This window comes from Trichosurus vulpecula, chromosome 4, assembly GCF_011100635.1.
Source record: "Trichosurus vulpecula isolate mTriVul1 chromosome 4, mTriVul1.pri, whole genome shotgun sequence".
In the NCBI taxonomy this organism is placed as follows: Eukaryota; Metazoa; Chordata; class Mammalia; order Diprotodontia; family Phalangeridae; genus Trichosurus; species Trichosurus vulpecula.
Window position 1 is genome coordinate 166,705,895 of NC_050576.1, and position 27,757 is coordinate 166,733,651.

The 27,757-nt window shown below is 40.0% G+C and overlaps 1 protein-coding gene across 2 annotated transcripts in view; it reads right to left on the bottom strand.

Moving 5' to 3' along the window:
* Positions 1-27,757, bottom strand: part of USP32 (ubiquitin specific peptidase 32) — a 257,843-nt gene that overhangs the window by 123,836 nt on the left and 106,250 nt on the right. For both annotated transcript variants that reach the window (XM_036754084.1, XM_036754083.1), the window contains exons 3-5: positions 14,952-15,057; positions 14,473-14,591; positions 922-1,081 (exon numbers count right to left, since the gene is read on the bottom strand). In XM_036754084.1, the coding sequence (XP_036609979.1) occupies positions 922-1,081; positions 14,473-14,591; positions 14,952-15,057 (385 nt within the window). The remainder of the gene's footprint in view (positions 1-921; positions 1,082-14,472; positions 14,592-14,951; positions 15,058-27,757) is intronic.

Consider the following 27,757-nt stretch of genomic DNA (forward strand, 5'->3'; position numbering starts at 1 on the left):
TCTTAAAAACTTCACCACATACTTAGCTTCAGGAGAAATCAGATTTGGATATCATAATTAACTCACACAGACTTCATTGATAATTTTGAAAATGTCACCAAAAAAATTACTTTACTGGAAACAATACTCAGTTATGTTTATTTCTTTTTATTTGGTAAAATTTAGGGTAAAATTTATAAAATAAAAAAGGAAATATTAATTTTAAGCTCCTTTTAAAAATCAAACTTCCAAAAAACTGACATATTTCCAAAACATGGACACTAAATTCAAAAGGAAAAGAAACACTTGCATTCCAATCCTTACTGTAGCTGTAAAGTCAGCTAGACTTTACCTCTCCTGAGATTTGACTATGTCATTTTCAATGAGTTTAGAGACATCATCATAGGAAAGTTATACTTTGTGAAGAACCTAGGTGACACCTGCAAATCCTACACTTACTTTAGGCCACAAACATTACATATTCAAACACAGTACTCGCTCATACTCAGATTAAGCACAGAAAAACATGAATTTACTATACATCACAAAATGAAAGCAAGTGTTTTCAATCCATCTATTAGAAAAAAATCAATAGATGTCCCTGTACATCCCCTAGAAAGTGGTAATGATGAGTAGAGAAAGACGATAAACCAAAGCAAATGTATTTCTATTTCAGATAAAGGACCCCAAACATAAACAAAGACACATCAGTACCATGTAGGTCTGCAGCTGGGTCAAACATGAAATCCACTATTCTCTCAGAACAATGTTTTGACTGCCAAGAATCTGACTCAAGCCACAAGTCAAAATTGCCACCAGCTGAATGTCACCAGTATCACTGAAACTCAAAGGTCTCTTTCTAAAATTTGTAAAATGTGCTGAAGTAAAATTATGAACAAAGCAGAAAATGATGAAAAATAAGAAAAAACAATATTTACTTACAATGTGTGACTCCAGCCAGAGTTTGGTAGAAAGTAGGGGTATCACTATCATCAGTGAGAGTAACATAAACACCCCCAGACAGCAGCCATCGGGAAAAAGTGAAAGCATCTTTGTTTTGTAGTAGCCAGTTTCTAAACTTCTCATAGTTGACTTTTTCACCCTGAAATAAAAACAAGAATAAATGGGCCAAAGGAAAAAAATTTAAACTACAGAACATAGACATTTTTACTCTTCCAAATTAAGGTACAGAAAAAGCACATTAGTACGTTGCACAGAGAACCAGAGTATTGGACTTGTAGCCAGGAAGAATTTATATTTCAGGTATTATATTTTCAGGTATTATATACCTGAATTTATATTCTGCTTCAAATACTAGCTATGTGATCCTGGGCAAGTTACTTAACCACTCCTAGCTACAGTTTCTTCATCTGCAAAATAACAGTACCTACCTCACAGGAATTTTGTGAGGATCAAATGAGACAACATATGTAAAGTGTTTTGCAAACCTTAAAGTGCTATTTAAATGGTAGTTATTACTGCTATTAAAATACAGAAACAAAATGGTAAGTGAGGCCCAAGGAAAGATCAACAAGTTGTGGGATCAAAGAAGGCTTCCTGGAGGCAGTGGCATTTGAGAGAAGGCTTGAAAGATTTTAATAGATGTGAAACCAGGGAAGGAGGGAGTGGGATTCCCAGCACAGTGAGTAGTATGAGCTAAGGCAAAGGGATAGAGAAGTTGGAATGTATATGTTTAAAAAATGACACCTTTTGGCCGAAGCACAATGTATATGAATAGTATGAAAAAGGGAACAGGGAAGCAAATTTTCACATTTCTCATATCCAATAAATTAACAAATACCATTCATCCTACAACCACAGTATCTTGAATCTGTATCTTCCCCTCTATTCCAAGACCACCAGTGTATTCTGAACTCTCATTACTAATTGTCTAGGTTACTAAACCAAACCCTAATGTGTCTTCCCACCTCTCCCTACGCTAATTCATCATTCATGCCATGACTGTAATGATATTTCTTTATCTATAGAAATGATCATAACACTCTTCTACTCACTCACAAATATTTAGTGGCTCTTTATTGACTGAGTAAAGTTCAAATGACTCTGTGTGACAGGAAAGGCCCATCATCACATGGAGAACTATACCAGTCCAGCCTTATCTCCCACAACTCCCAACAGTGGGATCTAAATCCTAGCCAAACTTGGCTACTCTTTGTCCCCTGGAGATGCTTAATATTCTAGCCAACCCACAATTTAGACATGAATCAGCCCAATGATATCAACAGAACTTACCTCTCAAGGTCACCTTCTAGAAATAACATAATAAGCAACAGTAAAATGAATTTGTTTATCCTATTCCACATGCTTAAAATACTTTCTTCTCTTCTCCCCAACCCACTGACTTCCTACCTATTCTGAAAAGTGTTTAAAAGAACTGAAATGCAACCTCTCTCACAGACTTGATTTTTCAAGTTCTTAATGACTCTCTTTCTCTACTCCCACATTTCATGTGGCTTTTTGTTTTGTACATCTCTGACAGTTTTTCACATACTTTTTAATATTGTAATTATTTGTCTATATATCATATTCTCTTACTAAACCTCCTAGGCACTTTGATAACCATATCAATTTAACATATTAAAGAGTAAGATATGTACTTTCTTTCTCCAAAATGACAAAGTGCTAAAAGAAAATAAGTATGAATACTGTAATGTCACAAGTCAGACAAATATTACTTACAAAGTATTGTGTGGTGCTTATTCCTCAATGTTCTGAGAACAGAGTTATTGGAACTATGTCTTTCCTCTAAACCTATACCAACCCCCCACTCCTAACTCTCCTTGCATTGATATGATTTCAGATTAAATCTAAAGAAAAGGGAAGTGGAAGAACTTTTGTCTTCTGTTTCCTTTCTAACCTCTCGTTTCACTGCCCCTCCTAATATTATGACTCCTCATCCCCAAATATCTCTCTCCTCCATGACATGTGGCACACTCCCCACAGAGCTTCCTGCCAAATGAACTTTTCCTGAGCTCCAATTCTTCAAAATATTTATTTCTTTTATGTTCTGCAAGACTGAGGCCTTTTAATCTAGCTTGTTTTAATCTGATAATCTAACCTTTATTTCAGCATAATTTACACTAATGAGTTAATCACTGCTAATAAAAATTATTTCCCACCTGGCTACTCTCCTGGACTTCATCAAGGTCTCCAAAATAAATCATCCTTCAAATCACATCAACTCTGAAACTAATATCTGCTCAACATTCCCTGCTCCTGTCCCATCACTCTCTCAAAACCATCAGTGAGTGGGGGGATGGGGGTGGGTATCTTGGGTATCTCTCCCAAGCATGTGAAGACTTCCCCCGGTGGAACAGGCAGATGAGAACAAGATGTTCCAATGGCCATGAAGGCAGCTGAAGCAGGCACTGTGGAGCACTTAGAGCTTGGTTACACATTGAAGACGTCAACGTCATTCACTGCATCTCAAGTCATCACCAGTTATCTTGATTCTCTCTTGCCACTGGACCGTGATGACTCTGGAAGAGGGAGTGAATCCAACGACTTCGTGCAACTCTCCCTCACTTAAAAACAATTTATGCACAGATCAAGACATCACCCATACCATTTTACCTATCTTAAAGTCATGTGGTGATAAGCAAGTAACAAAGCAGCATGTGCAGATACACTGGGAACCACAGTCACAATCTTGTACACATGCCGCCCAGACCACAGGCTCATCTCAATGGAGGCAGCAGTGGAATTAGGCAGCCCCCTGGGTGTCTGAGCAGACACCAAATTGCATTTCTCACCTCCTGGTGTGAGGAAGGGGCTAGAAAAGGTGCCCTCAAAATTGTCTGTTTACCCAACCCTGGCCTGATTACTGCAGCAGGTGAGGACACTACCCTGTAATCGAAACGCTAAAAAAGTGCAAAAACTTCTGCAAAGAAGATTCCACTCACCATACATACATGGAATGTGCACACACTTACAGACAATACAAAATCCAGTAGACCTGAAAGACGACCAGGTCTTGTTGCAAGAGAACTCAGCAGGTATCACATCCAAATAACAGCCCTGAGTGAAACCAGGCTGGCAAATGAAGGCCAGCTTACTGAAGTCAGTGCTAGATACATATTTTTCTGGAGTGGCCACAGTGAAGGGGAGTGCTGTGAAACGGGTATAGGTTTTGCAATCAAAACTAATCTGGTCAACAAGCTTGTATGCCAACCAAAAGGAATGAATGACAGACTCATGATAATGTGACTGCCACTTGCAGGAAAATGCCATACTACCATCATCAGTGCCTATTAGGCTCCCACCATGACAAACCCTAATGGGGTCAAAGAAAAATTTTATGAAGACTTGGACACTATTATCATCAATGTACCAAAAGAGAACAAGATTATAATTCTTGGAGACTTTAATGCTAGAGTAGGCAAAGACTACAAGATATGGCAGGGAGTCCTTGGGAGGAATGAAATTGGAAATAGCAATGGTCACTATTGAAGACTTGTACATCTCATGACCTTCTCATCACCATTTCTTCCATTTACCTAAACAGAATAAAACTTCATGGATGCACCCTGGCAGCAAATATTGGCATTTAATAGACTATGTGATTGTAAGGAGAAGAGACAGGATGTGAGAGTAACGAAGGCAATGCATGGAGCAGAATGCTAGACTGATCAGAGACTTATCCTCTCCAAGCTAAATATTCCCATTCAACAAAGGCTGCCTCCCCAAGCCAAAATGACTATTAGAAAAAATGATGTCAACAGATTAGAGCACTTCTCTGAGCAGCAACAATTTGTTGCTAACTTGGAGGTAAAGTTGAGCCAACACACAGTTGGACACAATGCAGCAGAAAAGTAGTGGGCAGCTTTCAGAGACTTGATGTACAGCACTGCATTTGTTCATCTGGGTGAGAATACTCACTAACATCAAGACTGGCTTGACAAAAATGATGGGGAAATTCAGAAGCTGCTAAATTAAAAATGAGAACTCCACAGGGTTTACCAACAGGATAGTTCATCCAACTCTAAGAAGGCAGCATTTAATTCCATCAAAAGTAAAGTACAAGCAAAGTTTAGAAAGATGTGAAATTCTTGACTCAGTAAGAAGGCAGATTAAATGCAGTTTTATGCTGATAGTAACAATCCAAAGTGCTTTTATGATGCCCTGAAGGCTACTTATAGGCCAAAGACCTATGGTGTATCTCAATCACTCAGTGCTGGTAAAGCCACAATGATTAGTGATAAGAACAAAATAATAGAGCAGGCTTTCACAATCTTTGGTGGGCTGCAGGCTGTGAAGGCCTGTCCTAGAGAGATGGGCTGAACACTTACTTCCATAGTGTTCTCAACAAATCGTCATCAATCAATGCTGAAGTCACTGACCATTTACTTCAGGTTAAAGTCAAGCCCTCCCTAGCTGAAGTTCCAACTGAAGAAGAGGTTTTGAATGCCATTAGGCTCCTTTCATGTGGCAAAGCACCTGGTGCTGATTCTATTCCAGCTAAGATTTACAAGGTGGGGGAGTCCATTGCTCATACGTAAACTGACTGAAATTTTCTGGATCATATGGCAAGGAGGTTATCCCCAAGGAGTTCAAGGACACCTCCACTGTCCATCTCTATAAAGACAAAGGAAATAGATAGTCCTGTGACAATCACAGGGTGGTGGGCGGGGGGAGGGTTCTCTCTCTTCATCACTGCTGGCAAGATTCTTCCCAGAGTCCTCTTTAATAGGCTGATCCTTCAACTGGAAGATGGTCATCTACCTGAGAGCCAGTGTGGCTTCAGAAGGGGCTAAGGAATAGTCAATAGGGCGTTTGCTGCCCAACAACTCCAGCAGAAATACCAAGAGCAGAACACAAGTCTGTACACGTTTGTTGATCTGACCAAAGCCTTTGCTACAGTCAGTCATGATGGCTCATGAAAAATTTTGTTCTCCGGAGAAGTTCATCAGTATTGTACATCAATTTCATGATGGCATGCTTGCCTGGGGTCTCGATAAAGGATGACGTTCAAGGCTGTGTACTTGCTCTCCTGTTTTTTAGCATGATGTTTTCAGTCATGTTGACAAACTTCTTCAATCAGAGTGAACATGACATCGCAGTCAGCTACTGCACTGATGATAAATTCTTCAACTTGAAAAGGCTACAAACCAAGTCCAAGTGGAGGGAGTATTTGTGCATGACTTTTTGTTTGCAGATGATTGTGCACTCAATGCAGCCTCTGAAGCTGAGGTACAACTAAGAATGGATCGATTCTCTGCTGCTTGTGCTAATTTTGGCCTAACAACACCAAGAAAACACAGGTACTCCAACAACCAACACCAAACCCCCATACGTGGAACTATTTGCTTACAGCAAACGGAGAAGTTCTGAATGCTGTGGATAAGTTCATTTACCTTGGCAGTATACTTTCCAGGGATGGACACACTGATAATGCGGTTGATGCATGCATTGCCAGAGCTAGATCAGTGCTTGGAAGGCTCCAAAAGGAAAAGTGTGGGAGAGAAGAGGTATTAGACTGACTACCCAACTGGAAGTCTACAGAGCCATTGTGCTGACCTCATTGTTGTATGCCTGTGAAACCTGGGCAGTATTACCAGCACCATGCCAGGAAACTGAATCACTTCCATTTGAATTGTCGTAGGAAGATCATGAAGATCATTTGGCAGGATAAGTTACCAGACATTGAGGTCCTTTCTTGAACTAAACTGCTAAGCATTCAAACTCTACTACAGAGAGCACAACTATGATGGGCTGGCAACGTTATTTGAATACCAAACATACACTTGCCCAACAGACTATTTTATGGAGAACTCACACAGGGCAAGCACTCACATGGCGGTGAGAAGCCATATACGGACACTCTCAGGGTCTTTCTTGAGAACTTTGGAATTGATTGTGTGACGTAGGAGACACTGACGCAGGACTGCTCAGTACGGCATGCCCTCATCCAGGAAGGTGCTGTGCTCTATGAGCAAAGCAGAGGTGAAGTAGCTCAAAAGAAACACAAGATGGGAAAATTTAGAGAATCCACTCCAGATGTTCACATGGATTATTTGTGCCCAACCTGTAATAGAGCATTCCAAGCTCATATTAGTCTGATCAGCCACAGTAGTATGCACTGTAACTTGACTCTAACTTAGTGATGTCATTTTGGTCCTCTTTGAGAATGAAGAACAACCTAACTCTTTGGGGCAAGAGAGGCTTTTCTTGCTTCAGTATCCTCCTCTGAAGACAAACCCCAGTTGTCTTTATTCCCACAGTAACTTCCTATAGTTGGATTCTTTCTCCTTTGCCTGCTCTTTTTTTTTTTTTTACTTGTAGCAGCTTATTTTTTGTAATCACTTCTAGTCCTGGGGCATGGGGGATGGTAACTCTGGCCTCAGATCCTCCTTCAGTTCTCTCCTCTGGCCTGGAATGAAAACCAAGAATTCCGCCCTCCTAAAAGTGCCCGCAACCAGCAGCGTTCCCACTCCAATGATTCTGCACTCACCAGATGTGTGCAGACTCTTTCCAGCCCAGAGCAATGTCTCAGCAGTACAGCTGCATCTGGCAACCCTTACCAGCAGAGGTTCCTTCAATCTTCCCCAACTCAGATGCTGAACTCCGGGAGGTGGAAGTTCTTATGGCTGGGGCCCACCAAGCTAGCCATAGGGTGCACCTCTGTAACCAGAATGGCTTTTGTTTTCTTTGAATGGCTCAGCTTGCCTCATTGAGCCTCTGGACACTGTGGCTTGCTCTTCCGGGGCAGGAGGCCCGGGGAGCATGCCGGGAAGCAGACAGCTTCCTGTGTGAGGAGTCATGGGGCTGGCTGAGGGGAGGTGTTGGCGGCTATGCTAGGGGGAGGGGCCAACTCAGGAACCAATCGGCCCTGGTCATTAGGGCGGAGCTTGATGATGTCAAAAACCCTATAAGAGGGGAGAGGACAGCTTGAGGAGCTCTCTCTTTCCTTTTCCGGTTGGAGCCAGCGACAGTTGCGACAGTTACGTCAGTTACAGCGACCGTTACATCGTCAGTTTCAGTTGCAGCTTCAGTTACAGCCACAGCTGAAGCAGGAGCTGCCAGTAGCAGAGCTAACCTACGGGAGAAAGCTGAACAAAGACTTCAGGCCATTACAGCGACAGTTACAGCGACAGTTGGAGCCAGAGGCAGTTACAGAGGCAGTTACGACAGTTACGTCAGTTACAGCCACAGCCATAGCTGAAGCAGGAGCTGCCAGTAGCAGAGCTGACCTACGGGAGAAAGCTGAACAAAGACTTCAGGCCTGTGGGGTAATCTTATTACCATAGAGGGGGAAACATGATTTTGCTTTACGCAATCATGCTTCTCTGTAGCCTCCTGGTTACTCTTTCAAGGCGTACTTATTGGGCCTGGAAGATTTTGATCAACATATCAAGGTGGGGCTGCTGGTTCATGGGTTGGTTACTGTGGAGCCTAAATAAATGTTTTGATTCTTCTGCCTTCTACTTTGAGAGTTTCTTATATCCGGCGATTCCGAACCTTTCAGACATGTTTATGATCCTCTTTGAGATTATAAACTCTGCCCTCCTGATACATTTGGCGTCACGAACAGGATCGCTAGGTATAAGATCTCTATTTAGAAGCAGAACAATTTCAGAGGAAGAGATGAATATCCCAGGATGGGAGGATCCATTTTATTCCTCCCTAGCAAAAGAATTGGCTAAAAAAGCTGGACCCTGTGAAAACTGGGAACCAAGGCTACGGAGAGGAGATCCTAGGGATTTGGAAAAGTGTTTACGAGAAGTTGGGATTCAGTCAGGGGCATCACTATCTAGGCAAAGCTGGATAGTGTTATCAGCCTACCGGCTAGTATACGAAAGATTGAGATTAAGTGAAAGACATGGGGGCACTCCTACCCCACAGGAAGAAGAGGAATCTCAGATAGCAGGAGACCAAACTGACTCAAATGAGAACTTTTCTATTAATGTGGCTAAGAGCAACAGGAGACCAAAAAAGCCCAGAGTGCATTTCAACCCAGCCCAGAAAGAGCCGGCTGAGGCACAAAACACTACTGGGGTTCAGGATGTGCCTCACACAGAGAATAGGAGATGGTTAAATGATCAGACAAGGGCTCGACCCATACAAAGGAGGAAGACAGAAACCCGAGGTGAAGATTCAGTTACAAGGGAAATTCAGGAAGATTTCTCACCGCAAGAGGTCACAGATATTTTGAGTAGATTCAGCCAAAGAATAGGAGAACCATTGATATCTTGGATGGTAAGACTCAGTGATCAAGGGGCCGGTGGAATATCAGTAGATGGGACAGACTGCATGAGATTCATAGGTATCAGCCATGATCCTCTAGTTCAACAAGCTTTTAGGGAACATCATCAGCAAGGAGATGGTGATAGCAGGACTACTCTGTTGGCATTAGCCGCTGTGGGATGCAATAAGAGATATGCTACTGATTCTATGTGGCCCACTGAGCACAGACCCTGGTATTCACTTAGAGATTGTATCATGAGACTAAAGGAGGAGGTAATGAAGACTGCCATTATGGTAGGAACTGCAGACAAATATTACAATGATTCAATGGAACTGCCTCATAGGAATTTAATAATTAGGACAGCTCCCCCTGCTTATAAACAACTAATTTTGAATTTATTACTTGGAGAAGTAGGGAGCCGTCTTACAACAGTGATAAATAAGATTTTACAGTTATATGACTTAGGTGACTGGGGAGGGGATAGATCTCCTCGAGAGAGAAGGGTGAATAACCAGCAAACTTGGCGCCAAAGGAGAGTAACAAGGAAAGAAATGTTTACTGCTTTATTGAGAGCAGGAGTAGGTTTTGAAATGATAGATGGAATTCCAACCAATGAATTATACAGAATGTATAGAGGACTTGATAACACGAGAAATAGGGAAATAAGAACTGCTCCTGCAAGCCCACAAGCCACTCAGAGTGAAGGTGACCTTGTGTGATCAACGGATGAAAACTTGTACATCTGGGGAAAGGCTGGGAGGACAATCTTAGTCTATATCTAGGGTGGGATCCTCTTGGCTTCCTCATTATGTTCCTTTTGAAAAGAAACATTTCCCACCTGAGTTTGGCTCTGATGTTGGATCTTTGCATAACTGAAATCTCAACCAAACTTGAGATGATTTTATTTGAAGAATTATAGTCCATACTTGTCTATTCTTTTTGTCCTTTGTTTTGGCTAACCTTGTTGCTAGTTTTGTTTCCTTCAGGCTTAAGCACCCTGCACTTTCCGGTGACTGCCTAAGCATGTAGCATTCTTGGAATTCCTGCCAGCTCGTTAAAGAAATGACCTCTGGAATGGGACTTTTTGGGGGCAGGGCCATCTCTACATCCAATTTCAGCATGAAGAAGCTATGGAAAATGAGACCTTCACCCCTCACCCCAAGATTTTGAGCCCCAATCGTTCAAGGGGGGTGGAAATGATGATAGTGTTCTGTTTACTTATTTTGTGTTATCCTTGCTGTGTTGTTTTATTGTTATGATATTATTGATCCTATGTAATGGATACAAGGATTTAGGGGTGGACATTTGAATTATTAATAATTATTTTGGGGATGATTGATTGAAGAGATTATTTTGCTGGGATCTAGGGGTGGATCGCATTTGAATCGTTAACCAATGTTTGGGAATGTCACTGAATGATATGTTTTGCTTTATAATGAATGATATGTTTTAGTTTCCTTTGTAATTGAATCACAATGTATGTTCTAGGATACATGGCTGATTAGATTATGTATCCTATAACAAGGGGTGGAGTGTAACCAGAATGGCTTTTGTTTTCTTTGAATGGCTCAGCTTGCCTCATTGAGCCTCTGGACACTGTGGCTTGCTCTTCCGGGGCAGGAGGCCCGGGGAGCATGCCGGGAAGCAGACAGCTTCCTGTGTGAGGAGTCATGGGGCTGGCTGAGGGGAGGTGTTGGCGGCTATGCTAGGGGGAGGGGCCAACTCAGGAACCAATCGGCCCTGGTCATTAGGGCGGAGCTTGATGATGTCAAAAACCCTATAAGAGGGGAGAGGACAGCTTGAGGAGCTCTCTCTTTCCTTTTCCGGTTGGAGCCAGCGACAGTTGCGACAGTTACGTCAGTTACAGCGACCGTTACATCGTCAGTTTCAGTTGCAGCTTCAGTTACAGCCACAGCTGAAGCAGGAGCTGCCAGTAGCAGAGCTAACCTACGGGAGAAAGCTGAACAAAGACTTCAGGCCATTACAGCGACAGTTACAGCGACAGTTGGAGCCAGAGGCAGTTACAGAGGCAGTTACGACAGTTACGTCAGTTACAGCCACAGCCATAGCTGAAGCAGGAGCTGCCAGTAGCAGAGCTGACCTACGGGAGAAAGCTGAACAAAGACTTCAGGCCTGTGGGGTAATCTTATTACCATAGAGGGGGAAACATGATTTTGCTTTACGCAATCATGCTTCTCTGTAGCCTCCTGGTTACTCTTTCAAGGCGTACTTATTGGGCCTGGAAGATTTTGATCAACATATCAAGGTGGGGCTGCTGGTTCATGGGTTGGTTACTGTGGAGCCTAAATAAATGTTTTGATTCTTCTGCCTTCTACTTTGAGAGTTTCTTATATCCGGCGATTCCGAACCTTTCAGACATGTTTATGATCCTCTTTGAGATTATAAACTCTGCCCTCCTGATACAACCTCTTGCTGGCTCAGGTGAACTAGCCTAGAGGTGTTCACTCTTCACAGGGACTAAACCTCGGTCTGGGTATTTTTCTTCTGATCTCCAACTGTCTCAGGAGAATCGTGTTCTGACCCAATTCTTGATTATTTTTCTGCTGCTCTACATTGGCCCTGGGGTGCTATTTTATCTTGTTTGTGGAAGAAATGGGAGAGCTTGGAATTTTCTGACATACTCCACCATCTTCCCAAAATCCTCTCCCCCCACCACCAGCTTCTTTTAATGTGTTGCTTAATGTATTAATAAATGTTTATTGATTGATTACTGTCTTGCTCCATTAGATTGTGAGCTCCTTGAGAGCAAAGATTATCTTTTTGCCCTTATTTGAATCCTCAGGGAGTAGAAAAGTGCCTGGAACACAGCAGGTGCTTAATAATTGTTTACTGACTGTGAGAGCTTGTTTTTATCCTTATCTACTTTTTTAGGTATGGTAGCACTTTATATGCTTTTGATCATTAAGGATATACAATAATTCACTGAAGAAAAAAAAACTCTTTAAAAAGCAGAACATGCCAAATGGAAAAGGAGGCACAAAAATTCAAGGAAGAAAAGTAATCCTTAAAAACAGAACTGGCCATATGGTAAAAGAGTTACAAAAGCTCACTGAAGAAAGTAATTCCTTAAAAGTTAGAATTGAGCAACTGGAAGCTTATGACTCCACAAAATACCAAGAAGCAATAAAACAAAGTCAAAAGAATGAAAAGAAAATTAGTTGAAAATGTGAAATACCTCATCAGAAAAACAAATGACCTGAAAAACAGATCAAGGAGAGATAATTTATGAATTATTATACTGGACTACCTAAAAGTTATGATAAAAAAAAGAGCCAAGCCATAGTATTTCAAGAAATTATAAAGGGAAAAATGTCTCACTATCTTAGACCCAGAGGGTAAAACAGAAATTGGAATACTCCACCAATCACCTCCTGAAAGAGATCCTAAAAATTAAAAGTCCAGGAATATTATACTCCAATTCTAGAGCTCTTGCATCAAGGAGAAAATTTTGCAAGCAGCCAGAAAGAAACAATACAAATATTGTGGAGCCATAGTCAGGATAAGACAAGATGGCAGTTTCCGTATTAAAGGAGCGGGGGCATAAAATACACCAGAAGGCAAAGGAGCTAAGGATTACAAGTAAGAATATTACAAGCAAGAATAACTGCAACTGAGTAGAATCCTTCAGAGGAAAAAAACGGCATTCCTGATGAAAAGACCAGAGCTGAATAGACAATATGACATTCAAATATAAGACCCAAGAAAAGCATAAAAAAGTAAACTTTACAGTAAAGAATAACCATAAGAGATTCAATGAGTTAAACTATTTACATTCCGATAAGGGAAGGTGATGCTTGTAACAACTAAGAATTTTATCATTATCAGGGCAGTTAGAAGTAGTCTACATAGACAGAAGGCATGGGTGTGAGTTGATAATGTTGGAATAATCTCTAAAAAAAAATATGTAGGGTTGAGAAAGAGAAATATACTAGGAGAAGAGGAAAGGGCAATGTAGAATGGGGCAAAATTTCTCACACAAAGAAGTACGCAAGGAAGAGCTTTGTGAAGAGAAAAATGTGGGGGGAGGGGCACCAATGCTTGAGATTCACTCTCATTTAAATTGGTTCAAAGAGGGAAGAATATTATACACACTCAGCTGGGCATAGAAATCTACCTTACCCAACAGGGAAACCGGAGAGAAAGGGGATAAGAGATATAGGGGAGGGTGGGGTGGAGATAAGAGGACTGGGCAGATTGGGGGAGGCAGTGGTTGAAAGCAAGAAAGACTTCTGAGTAGGGACAGGACAGAGGGAAATACCCAGTAATCATAATTGTGAATATAAATGGGATGATCAAATGTGAAAGAATTGGCTACTCTGATCAACACAGTGATTCAAGACAATTCTAAAAGACTCATGATGAAAAAAAATGCTATCCACCTCCAGAGAAAGAACTGATGAACTCTGAGTGCAAATTGAAGTATAATTTTCTTCTTTTCTTGATTTTTTTTGCAATATGGCTAATACAGAAATGTTTTACATGATTTCATATGTATACTTGATATCATTTTGTTTGCCTTCTCAGTAGGTAAAGAGGGGTGAGAGGGAAGGAATCTGGAACTCAAAATTTTAAAAGAAAAGAAACTAAAAACAAACAAATTATAAAGAAAATAAAATGAAGTGTTAATTCACTCAAAACAGGTCAAAACTTAATTGTGTCATTGTTAAATCTACAAAGTAGAATTGTGATTATTTAACACTACTTATTTTGGGGAAAATACTAAACACAAAAATAATAACCACTTATATAATGGGGCTGTTTAAGACAAAAAGGATTTTATCTGTACAGTAGATATACAAATTCTAAAGTTATTAACACGTTGTATTCCAAAGTTCATGTCTATATCTGTATTCTGGGCATGCTATCACACTGAAAACATGTTACAAACAATGTCTAGGCTCCTCAGCCAATCCACAAAAACCAATTTAATAGATAAAATCATTGAATGTAGCAGAAATAGCAGCACCAGGTACTAAAACTTTATGAATCCTAAATTCCAAATTTCATGACCCTTTAAGCCCAACAGTGAAAAAGTAAAGGCTCAAGCAGCTAGATAACTTCTATAGTTTTGGTCAGGTAGATTTCTGACAATAGGGGTGGCAGTAGCCTTTTAATTATACAGACTGCTGAGAAATCATCTAACTATTCCTAGGGTCAAGAGTACCAATAAGTATAGGCTATTACTCACACCTGAAACAACACGGAGCAAAAGTTGTTCAAAATCTGTCAACAGAGTATGTATAAATATAACATTTTTTTAAAAGTACCTCTGAAAAGCACCTCCTAAGAGTATCTGGGACCTTTCCATCCACGACATGGAGCATCCTTTCCATTTCTTCCCGTACAACATAACTCCCAGATTCATTTGAAAAAAGACTAAAAATGTCTAAAAGAAAAAAAAACACAGAAGAAATTAAAATCATTGACAACAATACAGCCAAATCTAAACATTCCTTTAGAAATATATTTTTAATGCAAGATTTTCTGGGGCATAGCTAGTTCATCCAACTAACAGAACATAAACAGAACAGAAGAACTGAGATTCCCTTCTCTACACTTCTCCAATTTCGACTTATCCCATGCAAGCAATTTCAAAGAACAATTGGTAACTAAGATAAAACAGAAAACAATTTACTGAAAATAATTCAAATGTAATGTCATCACAGACATCAGAATTGTAAGAGTTATAAGTAAAATTGCTCTACGTGTATAAAGTACTACAATCTTAATGCTCTAAACTACTTACATTTTGCTTTCTCTTCATCTCTGCCTCTTGTAAGAAGGACAAGTCCTACTATCAAATTATTGAAATGTAGCCCTTTGGATGTTCCACCAAATGAACAGTAGATCACCTAAAAGAAAGAAAAGAAAAAGATTGCTTTAGTTGTGAAATGATAAAGCAAGATACAGAAAAAACAGGAGAAGAACAGAAACCACTGGTTGGGAGTTTAGGGTGGTCATCTCCAAGTTTAGGCAGTAACAGCAGCAAATTTTCATTTCCAATGATACTTCCAGGAAAATCTTTGCTATATTCTAAAAGGTATGCTGCTACTCATTATTTCTTTTACAATTATGAAACAGGTCCAAGGATATATTACATCTAGCCTATAAATATAACTAGCTCATCTCCCTGTTGCTCTTTGAAGCAACAAGGTGGCAGAACGGATAGAGGATTGAACCTAGAGTCAGAAAGACCTGAGTTCCAATCCAGCCCCAGATACCTACTAGTTGTGTGAAGTCATTGAACCTTTATCTATCTCAGTTTCCTCGCATGAAAATGGAGGCTAATTATTTCACCAATTATGAATTGGCCCAATTGTTTGGAAAAAAAATTGGAATTATTCATCAACTCAGTAAATTGTTAATATTGTTTGATACAGTGAACTCATTATTGGGTTTATGCCATCAGGAAGTCTGAGACTTTCTAGAAACAAGGTGTGTGTGTGTGTGTGTGTGTGTGTGTGTGTGTGTGTGTGTTCGTAAAAACATTTTTAATGGTAGGCAGCAAAAACTGGTAAAAACTGTAATACATAGAAAAAATTTATGATATAGAAATACTCTAACATCAATAGTGTAAGAAATGTCAAATATGATTAATCCAAAGAAACAAAGGAAGACTTATATGACCCAATGCATATCAAGGTAAGAAGACCTAGGACTACAATAGAAACATTACAATCATATAAATCAATAAAACACTAAAAGGCTGTCAAACTTTGATTAACAATAACTGACCAATAATTACAGGATCAGAGAAATGATGATGAATTCCACATCTTTGCCAGAAGAGAAGTCTGGAACTGAGGACATGAAATATGGCATATGTCATCAAGATATGGTCAAATATTATAAAATACTTTTCTTAGTAGCAAGGAAGGGCTCAAAGAGTGAGATTTGCAGTGGAGTAATTATTAAGGAGAAATAAATGACTCGTATAAAAATGAAATGCATTGATAAAACTTTTTTTAACATAGAAATGACAAAAGTAAGTAATTGATGGAGATTCCACATCCAGCACCATTCTGATTCTCTCACTGAAGAAAGGATGATATAGTCAACAGACTTCTGTATAGTTTACAAGCCTTTGGTCTTTCGAATTTCTTATCCCTGAACCATGTTTTCTAATTTTTTTTACTGTTCTCCACCCCATCTCTACATCCATCACTGCATTTAAGTCAACAAATAATAAGTATGTGTTGATTTAATATGGAATGTGTTTTCACTTGACTTTTATTTTAACTCACAGCATGCATTTTGGAAATGCTTATCACAAATAACTCTATACAAGATGACCCAGTGTCCCATGAAATTATAAATTTTGTTGACTTTAAACACATGATAAAACCAACTCCATCAACTCCTTCATTTGTTTCTCCAAGAAGGACCAATGAGCCATTCTCCACTTTAGTTGCAATCAACTTTTATGGTTTTTTTTTCATTTCTTTTGAGAATGCCAAGATTAATACCATTTGGGTCCTCTAGTTCTTTATTGACTTATTAATCACTAGAAAATTACCTCATATTGAGAGCATCTACAATTAATAATTACAGGTAATCTAAAATAGGATGACTCAGTACATTCTGTTCCCTTTACCACTAACCACCAAGACTCTCTTGAAGAAGTAGACCCAGCGGATTGAGGGCCATTTTGCCAAGGCCAAACAATTTATCTCTAAGGAGTCATTTTACTGGTGATTAGCCTCTTCATAATTAATTTAGGCAGATCTTCAGAAAATAGAACAACTGTTACATGGACAGTATGAAGCATGGTTGAACCAGTGAAGGCTGTATTCTGCTGGCTCACCTTAGGAAAGCCAGGATTACCTCTAGTCCATAATGAGGCATCATAAAAAAGACTCAATGAAGGATTTTTTTTTTCTGTTGCATCACTATACTTAAATACGAAGAAATACAAGGCATATTTCCTCAGGCTTTAAGAGTAAGCTATTATTCACATAAAAAGAAAAATCATGTAGTTGTAGAAAGTAGAACAACACTTGCTAACCACCACACTATAGCCATGTTGATAATAAAATGGGTACAAAATATTCTGAGGCACCATGTAAGACTTGCATAGTGAAATTGAAACAATATATTGAGTGAAAGTACCTTCATAAAACTGCTAATGATAATATATAGTTTGAGACAGAAATGTCACAATGTCTGGCTCCCCAGGGTCAACAATTAACTGTGAAAAAATTTACAAGGGAGCTAGATCTTGATATAGTCTAACTAGAATATAACACTAAAACCAAACTAGCTAGTCAAAACTGCACTTTTGCACCATATGGAAATGCTAAGTACTCAACAGTTTGAGTAGAAAATGTGCTAAGAAGATATGTAAATCCCACTAAAGGAGTTAAATCTAATAGGTGGAGACCCAAAAGAAATCAATAGACCTAAATTCTAACCTTGAGTTCAGCTTAGTCTTCACTACCACGGGAAAGTAATTTATCTGTGCCTTGGTTTCTCTAGCTGTAACATGGAATTAATCCCTATCAGTCTTGACTCTGACATTTCAAGTAGAAAATATGATAACTGGTTAAAATGAGTGAGCATATTAGAAGAGTACTACGAAACCACAGTCAAAATCTAATAATAGCTATTTTTTTCACAGTAGAGTGAAACAAACTACAGATCTAGAATCCAAATAATCCCAGCACTGTTACTGATTTCCCGTGGAATTATGAGCATAGCACTCTATCTTTTGGGGTCTGTTTTCAGAGGTAGCACTCTGTTGCATTGTCCATATCTGGACCTGGGTCACAGTCCTGGGTGTCAATGAAGGGGAGCATCAGAATTAGCTCAAAGAGGAAATAACATATACACTTACAACCTGGGGTGGGGGTGTTGCCTGTTGGATTGGGGGAGGTAAAAGTCAGAAGCAAAACACTTCTCAGATTGGACAGGGTAAAAGGAAAGAGAGGATACGATAAACTGGGGAAACAGGATGGAGGGAAATACAAGTTTCTCTGATAAAGACCTCATTTCTCAAATGTACAGAAAACTGAGTCAAATTTAGAACAATAAGGGCCATTAGTCAATTGATAAGTAGTCAAAGTATATGAACAGGAAGTTTTCAAAGTAATCAAAGTTATGCATAGTCATATGAAAAAATACTGTAGAGAAATGCAAATTAAAACAACTCTCAGACAACGCCCCTCCCCCACACCTCCCCATTTCCCCCATCAGATTGGCTAGTACAACAGAAAGGGAAAATGACAAATGTGGGAAAAATGAGACATCAATACATGGTTGGTCAAGTTGTACACTGATTCAACCACTTTGTAGAGCAATTTGGAATTATGCCCAAAGGGCTAAAAAACCATGCATACTCTTTAACCAAATAATATCACTACTAGGTCTAAAGGGATAAAAAACAAAAGGGAAAAGGATCTATATGTATGAAAATATTTGTAGTAGCTCTTTTAGTGGTGGCAAAGAATTGGAAATTGAAGGACTGCCCATCAATTGCGGAATGCTGAACAAGTTGTTTTATATGATTATGGAATACTATTGTCCTATAAGAAAAGACAAGCCGGACACTTTCAGAAAAACCTGGAAATATTATATGAACTAAGGCAAAGTGAAATGAGCAGAACCATAACATCGTATATATTAACAGCAATATTGTATGATGATCAACTGTGAATGACCTATTCTCAGCAATACAATGATCCAAGACAATGCTGAAGAACTTATGATTAAAATTGCTATCCATCTCCAGAAAAAGAACTGATGGACTTTGAATGCAGATTCAAAAATACTGTTTCTTTATTTTCTTTATTTTTCTTGTTTTCTATGGTCTGTTTTTTTCACAACATGATTAGTATGGAAATATGTTTTCCATGACTGCACATGTATAACCTATATCTAATTGCTTGTCTTCTTAATGAGGAGGGGAGGGCAGGGACGGAAAGAATTAGGAACTCAAAAATTTTTAAAAAGAAATTAGGGTGGGGGGGGGGGGTAGAGCCAAGATGGCGGCTGGAAAGCAGGGACTAGCATGAGCTCCCTGCCGAGTCCCTCCAAAAACCTATAAAAAATGGCTCTGAACCAATTCTAGAACTGCAGAACCCACAAAACAGCAGAGGGAAGCAGGGCTCCAGCCCAGGACAGCCTGGATGGTCTCTGGATGAGGTCTATCCCGCATGGAGCTGGGAGCAGAGCACAGCAGAGCCCAGCGTGAGCGGCACGGACCAACCAGACCAAGAGCCGAGCAGAGTGTGCCCTAGCGCCCTGAATCAGTGAGCTGCAGCAGTTACCAGACTTCTCAATCCAAAAACACCAAAGACAACAGAGAAGGTTAGTGGGAAAAGCTGCAGGAGTAGAAGGAGTTCGCAGTTGGGCTACCGCCCCGGGGGCAGCGGAGATGGGGCAGCTACAGAAGTACAGCTGCAGTTGCTTCTGGCCCCAGGCCCACCTGGTGGGAGGAATTAAGTGGCAGATCAGAGCAGGAGTGCACAGCCTGCTGAAGATCTAAGTACAGTCTGGGTTGGGGGTTCTTGGGGAAGGAGGAGTGCTGGTGTGGCAGAGCTGGCGCATCCCCCCAAACGTGGAACATAGTTCTCTTAACTCAACAAGCAGTCATACTGTGTTGGCAACCAAAAATAGGCTCCTTAGCACTTGGTCAACAAGTGGCCTTGACTAGTTTGACTTTTTCCCCTGAACTGAATGCTGTTTGTATGTTGGACTGGAGTAAGCTTGTCAGCCCCTTCACCTTGCTTCCCTTGCTTAAGCTGATGGAAAGAACCTGTGCTTTCCCGGTCAACCCCTTCACCTTGCTTAAGCAGATTGAAAGAACCTGTGCTTTCCCCGGCGTACCTTACACTCCCACAGAAGCTGGATGGTTAAAAGCAGCTCCCCTTGGAGCCAGAGGCTGCTACAGCTACAGCCACAGCCACAGCCACAGCCGAAGCAGGAGCTGCCAGTAGCAGAGCTGACCTACGGGAGGAAGCTGAACAAAGACTTCAGGCCAGTGGGTAATCTTTTTACCATAGAGGGGAAAGCATGATTTTGCTTTACGCAATCATGCTTCTCTGTAGCCTCCTGGTTACTCTTTCAAGGCGTACTTATTGGGCCTGGAAGCTTTTGATCAATATATCAAAATGGGGTTGCTGGTTCATGGGTTGGTTACTGTGGAGCCTAAATATATGTTTTGATTCTTCTGCCCTCTACTTTGAGAGTTTCTTATATCCAGCGGTTCCGAACCTTTCAGACATGTTTATGATCCTCTTTGAGATTATAAACTCTGCCCTCCTAATACACATACCCCACTGAAAAACTCAAGGGTCAAGTTAGTTGGCTGGGAATATGGCCAGGCAGCAAAAACGCACCAAGATTCAGTCTCAGACTTTGGATTCTTTCTTTGGTGACAAAGAAGACCAAAACATACAGACAGAAGAAGTTAACAAAGTCAAAGAGCCTACAACAAAAGCCTCCAAGAAAAACATGAACTGGTCCCAGGCCATGGAAGAGCTCAAAAAGGATTTGGAGAAGCAGGTTAGAGAAGTAGAGGAAAACTTGGGAAGAGAGAATTGAGAAGGATGCGAGAAAACCATGAAAAACAAGTCAATGACTTGCTAAAGGAGACCCCCAAAAATACTGAAAAATATACTGAAGAAAACAACACCTTAAAAAATAGACTAACTCAAATGGCAAAAGAGCTCCAAAAAGCCAATGAGGAGAAGAATGCCTTGAAACGCAGAATTAGCCAAATGGAAAAGGAGGTCCAAAAGACCACTGAAGAAAATACCACCTTAAAAATTAGATTGGAGCAAGTGGAAGCTAGTGACTTTATGAGAAATCAAGATATTATAAAACAGAACCAAAGGAATGAAAAAATGGAAGACAATGTGAAATACCTCACTGGAAAAACCACTGACCTAGAAAATAGATCCAGGAGAGATCATTTAAAAATTATTGGATTACCTGAAAGCCATGATCAAAAAAAGAGCCTAGATATCATCTTTCAAGAAATTATCAAGGAGAACTGCCCTGATATTCTAGAGCCACAGGGCAAAATAGAAATTGAAAGAATCCACAGATCGCCTCCTCAAATAGATCCCAAAAAGAAATCTCCTAGGAATATTGTCACCAAATTCCAGAGCTCCCAGATGAAGGAGAAAATACTGCAAGCAGCCAGAAAGAAACAATTTGAGTATTGTGGAAACCCAATCAGAATAACCCAAGATCTGGCAGCTTCTACATTAAGAGATTGAAGGGCTTGGAATACAATATTCCGGAGTCAATTGAGCTAGCATTAAAACCAAGAATCACCTACCCAGCAAAAAAACTGAGTATCATGTTCCAAGGCAAAATACGGACTTTCAATAAAACAGAGGACTTTCCAGCTTCCTCAGTGAAAAGACCAGAGCTGAATAGAAAATTTGACTTTCAAACACAAGAATCAAGAGAAGCATGAAAAGGTAATCAAGAAAAAGAACAAGAAAAAGAAATTGCAAGGGACTTACTAAAGTTGAAGTGTTTTGTTTACATTTCTACATGGAAAGATGATGTGTATGATTCATGAGACCTCAGTATTAGGGTAGCTGAAGGGAATATGCATACATATATATATATATATATATATATATATATATACACACACACACATACATGTTTATGTGTATATATATATATAAGTGAATGTGTATGTATGTATGTATGTGTGTGTGTATATATATATATATGTGTATATATATATATATATATATATATAGAGAGAGAGAGAGAGAGAGAGAGAGAGAGAGAGAGAGAGAGCGTGGACACAGGGTGAGTTGAAGATGAAGGGAAGATATCTAAAAGAAATAAAATCAAATTAAGAGATAAGAGAGGAATATATTGAGAGAGGGAGACAGGGAGAGATAGAATGGGGTGGATTATCTCGCATAAAGGTGGCAAGAGGAAGCAGTTCTGTGGGAGGAGGGGAGAGGGCAGGTGAGGGAGGAATGAGTGAATCTTGCTCTCACCAGATATGGCCTGAGGAGGGAATACCATACATACTCAATTGGGTATCTTACCCCACAAGAAAGAAGAGGGAAGAAGATAAAAAAAAGGGGGGGATTATGGAGGGGAGGACAGATGGGGGTGGAGGTAATCAAAAACAAACACTTTTGAAAGGGGATAGGGTCAAGGGAGAAAATTCAATAAAGTGGGATGGATTGGGAAGGAGCAAAATATAGTTAGTCTTTCACAACATGAGTATTGTGGAAGGGTTATACATAATGATACACATGTGGCCTATGTTGAATTGCTTGACTTCTTAGGGAGGGTGAGTGGGAAGGGAAGAGGGGAGAGAATTTGGAACTCAAAGTTTTAAAAACAGATGTTCAAAAACAAACAAAAAAAAGTTTTTGCATGCAACTAGAAAATAAGATACACAGGCAACAGGGTGTAGAAATTTATCTTGCCCTACAAGAAAGGAAGGGAAAAGGGGATGGGAGGGGAGTGGGGTGACAGAAGGGAGGGCTGACTGGGGAAAAGGGCAACCAGAATATAAGCCATCTTGGGGGGGAGGGTAGAAATGGGGAGAAAATTTGTAATTCAAACTCTTGTGAAAATCAATGCTGAAAACTAAATCTATTAAATAAATTAAATTAAAAAAAAAAGAAAGGATTCCTGTATCTTGGGCAGCTCCTCTGTGGCAAAATTATAAGAAAATATAAACAAGAAACCATGGGGAAGCATGGATGGATAACAGACTGCACCACAGGAAAGAACTTCCAAATCAACGAGATCATGGACTCATCTGAATAGCTGAGCCACTACATAAATGTTTCTATCCTATTAGGAAGGCTTAGATCTTCAAGACCATTCCAAAAACCAATACTGTTCTTCAAATGTATACAAATCACTCCAGACTGCACAAAGTAGGGCTGAATTTTGTTATAGATCTCTCACTTTTAGCTGACAGAAATTAAAATATAGCCTTTTCTGGTATTGAAAAAGGGGGACTGGAAAGATTACAGGATCTTAAATTTAGGGTAAAAGAGGCCATGATATTCATCTTGCCTCATACCTTCATTTTAAAGATAAGGAACTGAGGCCCAGAGAGGTCATGTGATTTGCCCAAGATTTCAGAAACAGTAAATGGCAGAGTGGATATCCAAACTTGAGTTGTCTGACTCTAAACCCACGATACTTTCCACTTTACCATAGTGCTTCTTATCTTCAATATTTTCTATTAAATGCTATAATTTAAGAGAATGAAAAAACTTATATCAACTTAGTAACCACTTGCTATCAACATATGGTGATGCTGATGGTGATGGTGGTGATAATGAATTTATATAGTGATGATTTATATAGTGCTTTAAGTTTCAAAAGGTGCTTTATTGAAGCCAATCCATTATTATCTTGATTTTACAGATGGGGAAACAAAGAATGAGACAGTTAAGCGTCATGCCTATAGGAAATCAAGATCTGAATTGCAGTCTTCCAGACTCCAAGTCAAAGTACCATGTACTGTACCACCTACTGAATAAATATGTAAAATGATCTCTAGACACAATTATTTAATGTTTTGTTCACAAAGTATAGTAAATTATTAGACAATCTTATTAAGCTACTTTTTCAGGCCAGAACTTTTATTTCCACTATATAATAAATAAGAACAACACAGGGAAAGATTTAATTGAATTCCCCACCACTCTACCAAATTTGTGGCCAAATCCCAACTCCTATTTTAGCCACATTGTTTCTCTCTCATTTCCGTATTTGTTTCAAGACAGTGCTTGTTATGAGAAAAAAAATGAAATCTAAGACCCATAGTAAATACATAAGATAACATAGCCAGACTTTCAAAACAATGTGTTTAGAAAATAGGAAGGATGTCAACACAATATCAATTAACAGGCTACGTTGAGAATTGTGGAAAAAAGAATGAAGCATTTCTTAAGCACTCATTACGTGCAAAGCACCATGACAATCTCTGAAAATACAAATAGAAAAGGAAGATAATCCCTGATCTCAAGAAGCTCAAATCCTAAAGGGATAGACAACACATACGGAAGGTTTCAGGTACAAGTCACATAGTAAATTTAAAGTTAATAGCTCTTCTTTCATGTCATTTCTACTGACAAAATTATATCAATTTCTGATATTGAACCTTTTGACAGTGGCACAGATTTTTCCCCCTAGTCTTCAGTAGCTGCAGGACCTGCAAGAGCAGTTGCCTGTCTACATATCTCAATATGAGTTGCTTCCCAGGATGACAGCTGAGGGATTGGGCTCATGGAATAATTGCTATTTCCAAGACTCTTGGGTTCAAGGTCCTGGGCTATCTCCACTAGGATCTGAAGGGAGATGGTGCTTAAATTGGTGGTGGTTTGACTTGCCTGACACTTGCTACCTCCTGTCAGGGTGCTGTACTACTCCAGCTTGTGGTTCTATTTGTAGCAGTTGGTGAAGATGGCTGTCCCCTTCTCCACAGGTATTGCTTCTCCAGGTGATAGCTATGTGGTCTTGGCAGGAAACTAGAGTGATGGTGTAAGAAGTGCTGCCACTGCCAGATCCCTTGAGCCCATTTGAGTGTTAGTGACAGTCAACAGTTTTACTGACGGTTATGAAGAAGGAAGGCCTCATCTACAAAATGACATCTTCCAGTGATGGCTAATGAAGCTGGGCTGGAAGCAGGTTGAATGGTTTGTGGAGTACTGTTGTTCCCAAGACTCTTAGATGCAGGGTCCTGAAGTGGGTCCATCAGGGTCTGAGTGGAGATGGTGGTCAAGGTGGTCATGGTGGTTTGACTCACATGGCATATGCTCCCTCCAGTTTCATCTAGGCTAGTTTGCCTACCCTATGTCAAATAGCAGTGTGTTAGGATGTAGAGGAACCCACAACTCTTATAAAATCCAGTAAAACCCTAAAAATGCATAGGAAGAGCAATGAAAAAGAAAACCAAAGAGGAACAGTTATAAATGCCTTCATCTGGACTACACAAAAAGATTTCAAGAATTCCGTGGATGTTCTGAGTACAGCTAGGTCAAAGTGAATTGAAGGCAACAAGAACACGAACAGGGTCAACCTGAAGTAGCGGAAAAGGCTACATCAGAGACCATAACAAGAGTGATGGCTACACAAGTGTCAACTGAACTCAGGTGGCCCTATTCAAACCACTGCTGAGACAGGCACAGTCAGCTCAACAAGTCAAACACAGCAAGACACAGGCCCAGACCAGCCCCCAGGAATTGTAGCACCGAAGCTCAAGCAATTTGTACCCAGGCAGCCCACATGTGACACACACAGAAGAAGCAAGGGCCAGGGCAGACCTGGGAATCAAAGCACCTGTTTTTGGTGTCTTGAAAAAGACCTGCAGGGACCTGCTTAAGCACTCCCCTAAACTCCTCCAAATATCTTGAAAAATTGACTCTAAACAAATTCTAGAGCATCAGAACCCACAAAAAGACAGAGTGAAACAAATTTCCAGTCCAAGACAACCTGGAAGGTTGACAGGAAAGGTCTGTTGCACCAGGGTGAGAGAACAGTGCAGTCCAGCACAGGCTGCACCAGACCAGGCCCCAGTCCCATTAAACCTGGAGCAGGCCTTGGGAGTGACTGAATTAGCAGCAGCTGCTTTTGGAGCTCTCAGTCCACAGATGGCAAGGGGATCACTTAGTCAGAAGGAGATTACATGCTAGCATTACTTTGATACCACTGAGGCAGGCCTCTGTTGCTTTGCCCATACTTGAATCTGGGTCAAAGTCCTGAGTGGCAGTCCCAAGGCAAGGAGGAGCACAAGCATAGCAGAGCTTGCAGCCACAGTGGAGTGGGGACTCTCCTCACAGTTCCAGGGCAAAAAGAGTGCTTGTGATTGCTCACAGACCAAAGCATAAGCTAGAAGAAGAGTAAACACCTCTCCTTCGATCATACCACCTTGGAAGAACTGAAAACTTACAGCTCCCTGGAATTATCTCTGAAAACAGCTGCATAAAACCCTGAAGCTTGAGATAGTTTGCCCTCCACAACGGAAGCTGAGCCCAACCTTAACAAAGAGTTAACAAAAAGTCAAGCAATGGGCTGGGAAAATAAGCAAACAACTGGGAGGTGGGGGGGGGGGGGAATGGGACATGGAGGGACACACACTGATTACAGAAACTTACTTTAGTGACAAAGAAGATCAAAACACACACTCAAAACACAACGAAGTCAAAGCTCCTACATCCAAAGCCTCCGAGAAAATATGAATTGGCTTCAGGCCATGGAAAAGCTGAAAAAGCATTCTGAAAATCAAGTAAGAGAAGTAGAGGAAAATTCGGAATAGAAATGAGAGTGATGCAAGAAAATCATGAAAAAGAAGTTGGTAAAGGAGTTTGGTAAAGGTTGGTAAAACAGCTTGGCAAAGGAGACACAAAAAAATACAAGAAAGTAACCCCTTAAAAAACAGACTAGGCCAAATGGTAAATGAGGTCCAAAAAGCCAACGAGAAGAAGGCTTTAAAAAACAGAATTAGCCAAGTACAAAAGAAAGTCCAAAAGCTCATTGAAGAAAATAATTCCTTAAAAATTAGAATTGAGCAAATGGAAGCTAATGAATTAGCGAGAAATCAAGAAATCATAAAACAAAACCCAAAGAATGAAAAAATAGAAGACAATGTGAAATATTGCACTGGAAAAACAAGTGACCTGGAAAATAGGTCCAGGAGAGATAATTTAAAAATCATTGGACTACCTGAAAGCCATGAGCAAAAAAAGGGCCTAGACATCATCTTTCAAGAAATTATCAAGGAAAACTGCCCTGATAGACTAGAACCAGAGAGTAAAATAGAAATTGAAAGAATCCACTGATCACCTCCTGAAAGAGATCCCACAGCGAAAACTTCCAGAGTTTCCAGGAACAAAGAGAAGATACTGTAAGCATCCAGAAAGAAAAAATTCAAGTATTATATAGCCACAATCAGGATAACACAAGATTTAGCAGCTTCTACGTGATATTTCAGAGGGCAAAGGACCTAGGATTACAATCAAGAATCACCTATCCAGCAAAACTGAGTATAATCCATGACAGGGGAAAATGGGAATTTCAATGAGAGAGAGGAATTTCAAGAATTCTTAAGAAAAGATCAGAGCTAAACAGAAAATTTGACTTTCAAAAACAAGACTCAAGAGATACATGGAAAAGGAAACAGGAAAGAGAAATCATAAGGGACTTATTAAAGTTAAACTGTTTACATTCCTCCATGGAAAGACAACATTCGTAATTGACAAGACCTTTCTCATTCTTAGTGCAATTAGAAGAAGTATATACAGACAGAGGGCACCGATCTGAGTTGAATATGAAGGGATGATATCTAAAAAATAAAGCTAAGGGGTGAGAGAGAGGAACGTACTGGGAAAAAGAAAAAGGGATAGGTAGGATAGGGGTAAATTATCTCATATAAAAGAGGCAAGAAAAAGCTTTTACAGTGAAGGTGAAGGGGAGGAGGTGAGAGGGAGTGAGTGAACCTTACTCTCATCAGAACTGGCTCAAGGAGGGAATAACATACACACTCAATTGGGTATAGAAAGCTATCTTATTCTATAGAAAGTGGGGGGAAGGAGATAAGAGAAAGAC